General features: G+C 41.0%; 1 protein-coding gene across 1 annotated transcript in view; it reads right to left on the bottom strand.

Annotated features, from left to right (window-relative positions):
• Positions 1-4724: 4724 nt before the first annotated feature.
• PCMT1 (protein-L-isoaspartate (D-aspartate) O-methyltransferase) overlaps positions 4725-13006 on the bottom strand; it is a gene marked incomplete at both ends in the record, with an annotated part of 50745 nt that continues 42463 nt past the window's right edge. The window contains one exon of the mRNA XM_080700748.1: positions 4725-4765. Within this exon, the coding sequence (XP_080556874.1) occupies positions 4725-4765 (41 nt within the window). The remainder of the gene's footprint in view (positions 4766-13006) is intronic.

Here is a 13006-nt window from a genome sequence, read left to right as displayed (position 1 = left end):
CAGTATCGGGCAGAGGCAGGTAGATTCATTCTAATCTACCCTGAACTTTTGAGGAAATCTCCCTGAAAGTAGACTGCACCTGCCCCACATGCTCAGGACTCTGGACAACATACTATGTAAGAAAAATGTTTGGGGCGCATCAGATGGAGCCCTGCATAGTCACGTCGGCCGGCGCCATGCATCAAGGGAACTCTCCGCGCTCATCTGCGCAGCACTGGGGCTGGGTGCGCTCAGAGCAGCAGAACCTGCTCTTCTTGGTGAAGCTGTGGGCCTCCGCTCTTGGCGGGGAGATAAAATACACTGCTACTAAATACTTGGGCCCACCCCCAAATGACACGTTTTCTCTTAAAAAATATTGAAGAGGGAGGAAGATGGCGGCAGCTGCGGTTGCAGCTGCAGCGGCGACCAGGGCTGCAGCGGTGATGGTTAGCAGCGGCCGAATAGGATATGCACCCCCTGAGAAACCTGGACAACAGATTTTGATTTAATAGCTGATTGGGACAACACACAGAAACAGTTCCAGTCATGACTTCCTATCTGAAATATAGGAGAGAGAGTGGAAAATGGCGGAATTAGAGGGACGACTGCAGTGTGACGCCTGCCAGAATATATATATATGGAGGGGAAAATGGGAACCTCTGTAAACATCATGCCCACAGTGACAGAACCAGAGCCTGCCGGGAGGTGAGGCTGGAACTGGAGCCTACTTCACAGCAAAGGGCCAGCGGGTTTCTTCAACTGTGTGGCCAGAAAGCAATAGAAGCTGCCACTGCCTCACCTAATCTCAGCAGATTTCCAGATCCAAGTGACCTCTATTTTTAAAAAAATTGGTTGTGAGTGGATCATTCTGTCAAAGTTACTCAAGTGGGAATAAGTGTGGAGAAATAGAAGATCTAATACATTGTTGGTGGGATTGCAAGTTGGTGCAACCACTTTGGAGAACAGTACAGAAGATCCTCAGAAGAAGGAAAATTTACTTACTTACCATATGATCCAGCAATACCACCTCTGAGTATCTACCAGAAAGAATGAAAACCAAAATACCAAACCAATGCATGAGCAACCATGTTCATAGCTGCCCAGTTCATCACTGCCGAACTGTGGAACCAGCCAAGATGTCCTTCAATGGATGAGTGGGTTTCCAAACTATGGGATATGTACACAATGGAATTTTGCTCAGCCATAAGGGAGAACAAAATTATGGCATTTACAGTGAAATGTCACAAAAAATAAGAAATCAGATGCTTTTCTTAATGTCCAAATTTTAGGGAGAAATGGATGACAGGAGGAACTCTAGATGAAGAAGGGACCCTATAGAGGAGCAATGAAGGCGACATACCTGAGGGGATAAAAGGGAGGATAAGGGAAACTCTTTAAAGCATGTGATGTACTTAAATATATCAAAGTCAATCAGGAAGCCAAGCATGGGTAGGAGGGAGGGGGTGGGAAGGGGTTAGAGATTGGGTAGGGGCTGATTGGCTGATGTGTGCATGTATATCTCCACGAGTTTTTTTTTTTCCCCATTGAGATGCATGACTACAATGCACCAATAAAAATTTACTTAAAAAATTAAAAAATATAGAAAAATTCTCGTGTCAACAGATCTCACTAGATTAAAACTATTTGAAATATTTCTTTTGTTGTGCTTCATATGATAAAAAGGAATCATTTTTACTAAGGAAAAACAAGCCAGACATGGCGGCATATGCCTAGAAGGCCAGTGCGTGGGAGGTGAAGACAGTCGGACCGCAGGTTCGCTGCAGCCATAGCAACTCATCGACCTAGATCGTTTCAAAATAAAAAACAAAAAAGGCTGCACGTGGTGGCGCATGCTTGTAATCCTCGCACTTGGGAGGCGGAGACAGGAGGATGGGGCAGGTTCCAGACGCACTGGCTTAAGAGACCCTGTTTCCAAATAAAAAGTATAAAATATGTCTGGGAGTGAAGCCTGGAGGTAGAAGGGTTTCCAGGAACCCCATTAACGCCCAATAAAATAAAATAAAAAATAAAAAAACAAAATAGGGCTGGGGTGAAGCTTGGAGGTAGAATGTCCCTGGGCATTTTAGAAATTATGACTACTAAAATTGATCTCTAACCTATATACATATATAAATTCAGCTCTCTTAATAAAAGCTTTCAGACCCAGTTAAAATCCATTACTTCCATCAGTTTCCAGTTAGTGGTGCTTTCTTAAAATTCATGTTGTTTATTCAACATCCTAAAATTTCAATTCATAAAAGTGTAAAGTCTGCCAGGCTTGGTGGCACATGCTTGTAATTCTAGCATTTGGGAGGCTGAGACAGGAGGATCGTGGTTCGCAGCCAGCCTCAGCTACTTAGGCCCTTTGCAACTCAGACCCTGTTTCAAAATAAAGACTAAAAAAATAGGATTTGGGGTGTAGCTCAGAGGTAGAATGCTCCTGGGTTCCATCTCTAGTACCACAAAAAAGAAAAAAAAAATTAAGTCTTAGTTAGATGGAATGGTACATGTCTGCAAACCTAGTACTTGGGAGGCTAAGACAGGAGTGTCATTCACGGCCAACCTCAGAAACATATCGAGGCTCTCAGTAGCTTACTGAGACCCTATTTTAAAATAAAAAATCGGATTTGGGGTATTGTAGCTCAGATGTAGAATGCCCCTGGGTTCAATCCTCAGTACTAAAAAAAGAAGTTGCCTTTAGGAACATCCGACTTATGCAAACATCTCAAATTGACACTGAATCTGGATGTGAAAGTTCTCATAGATGGGGTTCAGAAGCAATAAACAGTAGCAAACTTAAGACAGCAATAAACTTAGATTCTCCAAATAATGCTAGTTTCATACATCTATGATTCCAAGAAAAGGTCCTTATGAAAATAACAAATCTGAACATAAAATTTCTCATACCTAGGGTTCAGAAGCATTAAGCAGCAGCAAACCAAGCCAGCAATAAACTTAGGTTCTCAAATTTTGGGCACCAAATAATGCTACTTTCCAAGAGACACTTGTGAAAATATATATGCATAGTTTAAAAAAAATTTTTAAAGAATTGTGTATGTGTATGCCTGGCCATGTATGTGTGGTCCTGAGGTACACCCCCAACCCTTTCTTTCTTTTCTTTTTTTGCGGCAGTGGGTTATTCTACCTCTGAGCTACACCCTCAGCCCTATTTTTTATTCTTTATTTTGAAACAGGGTCTCACTGAGTTGCAAAGGGCTCACTAAGTAGCTGAGGCTGTCCTCGAACCGTGATCCTCGTGTCTCGGCCTTCCAGGAACTAGGATACACGCTTGTGCCACCACGCCCAGCTCACTCCCAGCCCTTTCTAATTTGTTTGCATACAAGGTCTGGCTAGGATGCTGAGGATCTTGCTACACTGCTGAGGTTGGTCTTGAACCTGTGATCTTCCTGTCTCAGCCTCCCAAGTAATTGGGATTAGCACCACCCACGGCAGAAGTTATAGTTTTGAAGAGTGGGGAAGGACATCTCACATGCTCACTAAGGACCTCCTTGCACAGAGCTGAATGGCTTTGCTGGGAGTGCCAGTTCTTATTTTAGAGCTTGCAGTATTTCCTCAAATTCTAGAACCCTTAGAAAAACTAGGATTTCTTACATTTAAACAAGATCCCAGAGTGCCACTGCCTTCTTAGAAATGCACTTTACAGTCATCATACCAATACATCTACACGAGGAGACTTTGGTGACGTGTTCCCCTGACATTAATCCGTTCACCCATTCACTCACTCAGCGCTTATTATACAGCTATTATAAGAACTGGGCTAGACGCGCAGAGAGAAATTGTGAATGAAATGTGGGCCTTGCCCTGAAGAAATGGAGTTGCATTCTATGATGTAGAAGATGGACAAGTGATGTTTACCTACTTTTATTTTGTGAAACAGAGTATTAGAGAAACAATTTTTTCTCTGTGATCTTCACATTCTGGATCTGGTGGAACTGATATTCCTTCTAGATTCAAACACCACTAATACCTCTTTTGCTTTTAACTTTATTTGGCAAAGCAGCAGTGTATAAGCTGTGCAGTAATTAGCACACAGCTTACACAGCATTTTAGGATCATATACATTATTAGCAGCAAACTAGAAACAGAAAAAACAATACTGAGCTGCAAGTCTCCTATCAGAATTAGAGAGAAAGGAAGAACTATGTAACTATGTCCAATCTGAACAGCTGAATGTTTATAGGACAGTACCTGCCATCTTAAGTCTCAATATTTACAAACGCCTAGTTTAAAGGTAACAAAGCAGCTGATTGTATCTACAACATGCTATTCTATGACACCACATCAGAAGCTTTAAAAAGAAAGCTCATCTCTATTTTCTTAGTAGCATCTAACAGACATCCAAATGCCAAAACCTCAACTTGTGAATGGTGGTGTTATCAGATGCACAAAAGAAATCTTATAAATTAATATCAGAACAGAATTAAATGTCCAAAAGAGAGAATTCACTCCTTAAAATCAATTCACAAACTAAGTTTTCCATTTTGCAGAACACCCCGTTTTTAACATTTTAAAGTAAAACGTGGGCATGTTAAATTAATAACACACAGATTTATACTCTGCTTCCTTCTACTAACTTGGCTCTGGGCCTCTTTGAAGAATTAGAATACCCTATAAAACCACACATTTTCATGCTAAAAATGATAGTGTAACAAAGTCCAAAACAAGCTGTGATGCTGTTGGTTTTCAAAAGCTTTAAGGACTGAGATGAGCGATCCACTGCAGTATTATAGACTGGTCAAGCTGATGCTGCTTTCACAGTTCATCCCTGGGGAGAAAAGAAAGGAGAATATAAGTAGAAGTTACAGCTGTAAAATCTGGCTAACAGTTCAGATACAATGCTTAAGTCAGCCAAAATGATTCCCCAAGCAGTATATTTAAAAAGACAAAGCACAAACAATCACAAGTCAAAGCAAAAATGAAAGGCAGTCATTTCAAACATCTTTCATGCTACTCCAAAATGAGGTATGAGACCTAAAGGGCCTGAGTTCTTTATTTTTCTTAAGACAGATTTCTTCCTTCAAGATCAAAAGTTCAGAAAAATTATAACTTATAGATCTAGGACCATGCTGCTAATACATTTCATCATAAAATATCTAGAGTATTTAGAGTTCAAATTCTTTTTTTAAAGTTACAGCCACAAAACTGGACAAAAATGTATTCTTCTGCTTAGAGTGTCTGATAGCAATTGCAGAGTGGGTCAGTATCAACCCAAACTCTGTGGGATAAGATGCGTCATCTGTAGGTATATTATACCTGTCAGCTGATTTCATAAGGCAGCTTTATCAGCTCCAAAAGAAACCTTTCGCTCAGCCAGGTGGAGCACTGGGCCAGCAACTGCCAGTGAGAGGAAGGAAGGTGTAAAAATGCAAGCTACAGTAAACTGTATGGTATATAAAGTCTACCTCAGTAAGCAGCTAAAAGTAAAACAGACAAATGAGACTACCAGGAAAACCTGAAGGCCTCATATTAGAGGGTAACCTGAGTGGTTAAAAAGCACGGTGAACACTCAATACTTTGGGGTAAAGAAACATTCTCTTTGCAGCTAAATCTCAAATGATTCTGGGAAAAAAATATTGTGTATGTATGTGAGGATAGAGTGAGAAGGCAAATGTAGAGAAGGAGTGAAAACGAGTGATTCTGGATAGAGACTCAAGAGAGCTTTACACTATTCCACTAGCCTCTGTCTAAGAAAGCGTAGAGGTTTTGAAAAAGTTGTTAAAATACTGAAAAGGAAATAAAGAGCTTTTATTTCACTGGTAAGTGGTCTATTTGTTTTTTTAACGAGTTTTGTAAATAATGCAACAAAATATTTTAAAAATTACTTCTTCCAATAGCTACCTTGTCATATAGTGATGGATTATTTATTTATTTACTTACTTATTTGTGGTACTGGGGTTCCTGGAAGCCCTTCTACCTCCGGGCTACACTCTCAGACCTATTTTTATACTTTTTTAAAATTTGGAAACAGAGTCTCTTAAAGCCAACGTGGCTGGCTTCAAACCTGCACGATCCTCCTGTCTCTGCCTACCAAGCGCGGGGATTACAAGTGTGCGCCAACACGCCCGGCTTATTTATTTATTTATTTACTTACTTTTTGGTGGTACTGGGAATGGAACCCACAGGCTTTCTACCTCCAGGCTATACTCCCAGACCTATTTTTATATTTTATTTGGAAACGGGGTCTCACTAAGTTGCTGAGAGCCTCACTCAGTAGCTGAGGCTGGCTTCAAACCTGTGATCCTCCTGTCTCAGCCTCCCAAGCGCAGGGATTACAAGCGTGTGCCACCATGCCTGGCCTGGATTATCTTTTAAATGATAAATGACCAGTTTTGATCTCTTAATATTTATTTATTTATTTATTTATTTATTTATTTATTTTAGGTACTAGGGATTGAACTCATGGGCATTCTAACTCTGAGCTACACCCCCAGCCTAATTTTTTATTCTCTATTTTGAAATAGGGTCTAAGTTGCAGAGGGCCTCACTAAGTAGCTAAGGCTCACTAAGTTGCTGAGGGCTACGAACTGCGATCCTCTTGTCTCAGCCTCCAGGTACTAGGATTACAATCGTGTGCCACCACGTCTAGTGATCCTTCAATATATTCTCTTTGTGTGTGTGGACGGAACCCAGTGGCAGTGCACCTCCGAGCTACACCCCCAGCTCTATTTTTTAGCTTTTTATTTTTGAAACAGGCTCTCACTGAGTTGCAAAGGGCCTTGCGAAGTAGCTGAGGATGTCCACAAACCCTGATCCTCTGGTCTCAGCCTCCCAAATGCTAGGATTACAAGCAGGCGCCACCACACCTGGATTCCTCAATATATTCTAATAGTCTTATAATTCTCATAGAATAGCATCTATTTAAGGTAGACATTAACATGTAATATATAGGCATATATTATATTTACCTGTGGCAAAGCACTGAAGATATTAATTAATCCTAATGCCCCATGGAGAATATGGTATACGGCCAAATGTGTGTGTGCGCGTGTGTGTGTGTGTGTGTGTGTGTGTGTGTGTGTGTGTGTTACTAAGGATTGAACCCAGGGGTGTCCTGCTCCTAAGCTATACCCCCTGAACTATTTTATTTTTACTTGAAACAGGGTGGAGGGCTTCACTAAGTGCTGAGACTGGCCTCCAACCTGTGACCCTCCTGTCTGTCTCCCAGGTACTGCAGTTACAGGTGTGTGCCAGGATATCCAGCTTCAAATATCGTTTTCATGTAAGCCGGTCGTGGTGGTGCACGCTTGTAATCCTTGTGCTTGGGAGGCTGAGACAGGAGGATTGCACAGGTTCGAAGCCAGCCTCAGCTACTTAGTGAGGTTCTCAGCAACTTAGTGAGACCCTGTTTCCAAATAAAGTATAAAATAGGTCTGGGAGTATAGTCTGGAGGTAGAAAGCCCCTGGGTTCCACCCCCAGTACCATAAATGCACAAAAAAATCCTTTTCAAACAAAAAAATTTTCTTAAAAATATGACATGCTAGCTGGGCATGGTGGTGCACACTTGTAATCCCAGCATTCAGGAGGCTGGAAAGGAGGATCGTGGTTCGTGGACAGTCTCAGCTACTTAGTGAGGACCCTTTGCAACTCAGTGACACCCTGTTTCAAAAAAAAGAATAAAAAATAGGGCAGGGGATGTAGCTCAGAGGTAGAATGCCCCTAGGTTCCATCCCTAGTACTTAAAAAATATATATATGCTAATCAACTGTTCTACTGCAGCATGCCTGCTAACTACAATTTTTTAAAAATATAGTTTGTAACATCTCTGGAGAAATTCAATCTCACCCTTTTCTCAGCCCCTGGATTCCTCAGTAAAAAGATGGGAAGTGGTGAGAAACAAGAAAGTGGTCCTTAGAAAGCACTATCCTGAGTTAAGTTTATCTTGAACAGTTTCAAAGAACAAAAACCACCCAGCATGGTCAGAAGTTGACCAAAAGACACTTTTTTTTTTTTTTTTTTTTTTTGGTGGTACTGGGGATTGAACCCAGTACATTCTTCTACCTCTGAGCTACATGCCCAGCCTTTTTTTTTCATTACTGGGGAGGGAACCCAGGGATGTTCTACCTCTGACTTATACCCTGAGCCCTAATTTTTATTCTCTATTTTGAAACAGGGTCTCACAGATTTGCAAAGGGCCTTAAGTAGCTGTGGCTGTTTGTTAACCAAGATCTACCTGTCTCCACCTTCCGGATGCTGGGACTGCAAGTGTGTGCCACCATGCCCAGCCCTAGCCATTTTTTGTTTGGAAATGGAAACAGGATTTTGCTAGGTTGTTGAGAATCTCACTACCTTGGTGAGGCTGGTCTTGACCTTGTGATCCTCCTGTCTCAGCCTCCCAGGTACTGTGAGTCCAAGCATACACTACCACACCTGTTTCCAAGGAACTTTTGTTGTGTGTGTGTGTGTGGCACTGAAGGTGGAACTCAGGGGCTTTTCTACCTCGGGGCTATACTCCCAGACCTATTTTATACTTTATTTGGAAACAGGGTCTCACTAAATTGCTGAGAGCCTCACTAAGTAGCTGAGGCTGGCTTCGAACCTGTGCGATCCTCCTGTCTCTGCCTCCCAAGCGCTGGTAGTACAGCATGCACCACCACACCCGGACTCCAAGGAACTTTTTAAAATGTTAATTTCCAAATGTAAGATGGACACTTAAGAAAATAATGACCCTTTCTGGATGTGGCCATCAACCTCCCTCCCTCTATCTTCACTCTAATTTGTTACAGATCCCCCCTGCTTCCAACTCTAGGTTTGTCCCTTTCCAGTGTTCTCTCTATGTGATAGCTGGAGTGACCTTCCTGGAAATAATTCAGATAGCTTTACTACTTGGCTTAAGCACTTCAGTTGCTCCCTTCTAAGAGTCTAAGGACCCTAAATTGCAACTTCACGCTGGTTTGGCCTTTATTTGGATCTCCTACATGACTTAAAAGCTCCATGAATGTCAAAGTAACAGATGAAGATTCCTGACACTGGTATAGGGCCTGCCAGAGTGGGCACAAACTTGCTACATTCATGAATAATATTAAGAAGGTGTTTAGCCGGGCGTGGTGGTGCACGCTTGTAATCCCAGCATTCGGGAGGTGGAGACTGGAGGACTGCGGTTCACAGGCAGCCTCAGCTACTTAGTGAGGCCCTTTGCAATCCATTGAGATCCTGCTTCAAAAATAAAAAGACGAAAAAAACAGGGCTGGGAGTGTAGCTTGGAGGTAGAAAGACCCTGGGTTCCATTCTCAGTACTGGGGAAAAAAAAAAAACAAACCTGTAGCCAAGTGCACCTATAATCCCAGAATTTTAGGAAACTAAGGTAGAAGAATCTTGAGTTTGAGGCCAGACTGAGCAACAGAGTGAGACCCTGTAAGCGACAGGAGGAGTGGGCACTGGCGAAGGGGAAGGAGACAGTGGTGAGAACCACTTTCAGTCAGACCCCATCTGCCACAGGGCCCTCCCTACTTCCACTGAAGTCTGGCTTCTACGATTCCCTGGTAAGAGAGAAAACAGTTCGCAGACCTGGCCGTGGCTGCTTCCCATCACCATAGCTGCTGTCAGTACCCCATCCCCTTCTCCCTTGTCTTACCTTGGCTGTTCCTGCTCTCAATGAGTTCTAGTAAAATTGCCTTTCTCCTTCCCCCATTGGGCCTATAAAAGTAGAATCTTTGTACTATCACTCTGAGTGTCCGTGGTTCTCAGGTATGTCAACGTTCCTTACTGGTTTCCACAGGCTTTCTTAAATTTTACTGAACAGTTTCTTCATTAAACTCACCTCAAGCTCAGGTGCCTTCTGTTTCCTGCCTAGACCATGAGGGGATACAGTTTGTGACCACAAACAGAAATGGCAGGATTAGATTTTAAGTTAACTATTGATACTGTACCCTCTCCAACATTCTATTTTCTAGTAATTTTTAGTATGCTTTTTTAATGTTGCAAATGACTTTTACTAATTTATATTCTAAATTTTTTCACCTTTAGTTATTCTTTAAACATCCAGAATTACAGTCAAGTAGCTGAGTATCTTTATAATTAGAACCACATCTTTGAGCTGGGTGCTGTGGCCCATGCCTGTACCTCTTGGTACTGGGAGGCTGAAATAGGAGCCTGACAGGTTCAAATCCAACTCTTGGTTACTTACTGAGATCCTGTTTCAAAATAAAAATAAATTAAAAATAAATGAAGGGCTGAGGTATAGCTCAGTGGTAGAAGACCCCCCCCCATTCAATTCCTAATCGCACGCACGTGTGTGCATGCATACACACACACATACACACACAAAATCATATCTTTGGATGTTAGAAAAAATGTATGTGAACAGAGATAGAAATGTACAACAGAAAAAATTAGAAACTCCTAGTACAACTAGAAAAATATTCTCCAGTGATGAAAACATGAAAAATTGCTCATTTTCTTAAGATCCAAAGGCCCCCCGAAAAAACAGGCACACATTTAAATATTCAGTAAATTACTAACTGTCCATAAAGTTAAAAGTTATTTTCAATTTTTAACACAATAGTTTGGTTTTAACAGGGATAGATTCAGGTTTGGGGAAGGAGCTACATTTTATGCAATTAAAACACAAGAGTACTGTTCTATGAGAATAAGAGAAATCAGTAAGATTGTGCATCTAGAACAGAGCCGGAAAGCCCTTAGCAAGCAAGGGTTCTGAAGGGTCAGCTCCATTAGCTCATGGTAAGCCCACTCTGATTATAAAAATGAAACACCTTTTCGTAATTCCTCCACAAGTAAATTATAGTTGGGATGTTCAAAACTTTATTATGTATAAAATAGATTTTTTTTTTTTTCCAGAATTGGGGATGGAACCCAGGAGCATTCTACTTCCAAGCTACACACCCAGCCCTAATTTTTATTCTTTATTTTGAAACAGGGTCTCTCTGAGTTGCAGAGTCTCAATAACTAGCTGAGGCTGTCCATGAGCTGTGATCCTCCTGTCTTAACCTCCCAAATGCTGGGATTACAAACGTGTGCCACCATGCCTGGCTCATAAAATAATATTTTAAATTTATCTATCTATCTATCTATCTATCTATCTATCTATCTATCTATCTATCATCTATCTGTTTTGTGGTACTGGGGATGGAACCCAGAGGCACTCTACCTTCAAGCTACACCCGCAACCCTATTTTTTTTTTTTTTGGTGGTACTGGGGATGGAACCCAGGGGCCTTCTACCTCCGGGCTACACTTCCAGACCTATTTTATATTTTATTTGGAAACAAGGTCTCTTAAACCAGCTGAGGCTGGCTTCAAACCTGCGCGATCCTCCTGTCTCAGCCTCCCAAGTGTAGGGATTACAAGCGTGTGCCACTACACCCATCCCCCATCCCTATTTTTTATTTTTTATTTTGAAACAATATCTCATGGAGTTGCAAAGGGCCTCACTAAGTTGCTGACCGAATCGCAATCCTCTTGTCTCAGCTTCCCAAATGCTGGGATTACAAGCATGCACCAATACACCCGGCTAGATTTTAAATTTACTAAAAAAAACAACAAAAAAACCCCACTCTACCTTGATATCAAATTTCAGTTAATTTCAATGACATATTTGCCCCTTTTATATACAATGGTAATCATACAATTATGTAATTTTCTAAGCATATTAAGAGGTGAAGGATTATTGCAATTAGGTGTTATTAACTATTTCTGATTCAAACTAAAAAGATTGTTTTATAAAATAATTTTTCTTGCTGGGTGTGGTGACGCACGCTTGTAATCCCAGAATTCAGGAGGCTGAGACTGGAGGATCATGGTTCATGGACAGCCTCAGCTACTTAGTGAGGCCCTCTGCAACTAAGTGAGACCCTGTTTCAAAATATAGGGCAGGGGGTGTAGCTCGGAAGGTCAAATGCCTCTGAGTTCCATCTCCAGACCTGCAAAATAAATAAATAAATAAATAATTTTTCTAAATAATTTTTCTTTTTTTTGTGTTACTGAGAGTGGAACTCAGGGTTGTTTTTTTTTTGTTGTTGTTGTTGTTTTTTTTTTTTTAACCTCTGGGCTATACTCCCAGGCCTATTTTATACTTTATTTGGAAAAAGGGTGTCATTAAGTTGCTAAGAGCCTCACTAAGTAGCTGAGGCTGGCTTCAAACCTGTGTAATCCTCCAGTCTCAACCTCCCAAGCGCTGGGATTAAAAGTGTACGCTACCACGCCTGGTTCTTAAATAATTTTCCTAAGAAGCTCATATTTAAACTTTATCCTAATAAATTTTAATACATAGTAAATAATTTTTCTAAACATAAGCTATGCTCCTGGTTAGAATTCAAAGGAAACAGCTATACTATACTAGGTAAAAAATAAAATGCAATTCCTAGTAAGATATCTTAGAAAAGACTAAATGGAATTTAGGTTAAAGTAAAGCATTATTTCAAACAAATTTAATTAGATTCACTATCATTTTTGCAATTTAACATTTATTAAAAAAGTACCTTTCCTATGCCAGGCGTGGTGGCGCACGCTTATAATCCCCACGCTTGGGAGAAAGAGACAGGAGGATCACGCAGGTTTGAAGCCAGCCACACTGGCTTAAGAGACCCTGTTTCCAAATAAAATATAAAAATAGGTCTGGGAGTGTAGCCCGGAGGTAGAAGGGCTTCCATTCCCAGTACCACCAAAAAAAAAAAAAAAAAAAAAAGTACCTTTCCTCTTTAGGGAAAACAAAATTGAATTTATAATTATGGCTTACTTACCAAGAAAATAATCATCTTAAATATAAGAAAACAAGAATGTGTGTGTGTGTGTGTGTGTGTGTGTGTGTGTGTATTACTGGGGATGGAACCCAGGAGCCCTTTACCTCTGAGCTATGCCTCTAGATCTATTTTATGTTTTATTTGGAAACAGGGTGTTACTAAGGTGCTGAGAGCCTCACTAAGCTGCTGAGGCTGGCTTCAAACCTACAATCCTCCTGTTTCAGCCTCCCAAGTACTGGTATTACAAGAGTGTGCCACCACACCTGGCTAAAATAAGAATCTTTTTTGTTAACTAAAAAGAGATTCGAAGA

Source organism: Muscardinus avellanarius (assembly GCF_963383645.1).
Source record: "Muscardinus avellanarius genome assembly, chromosome: 8".
NCBI lineage: Eukaryota > Metazoa > Chordata > Mammalia > Rodentia > Gliridae > Muscardinus > Muscardinus avellanarius.
Note: the sequence above shows the minus strand (reverse complement) of the source record. Positions and strands in the feature narration are given on the sequence as shown.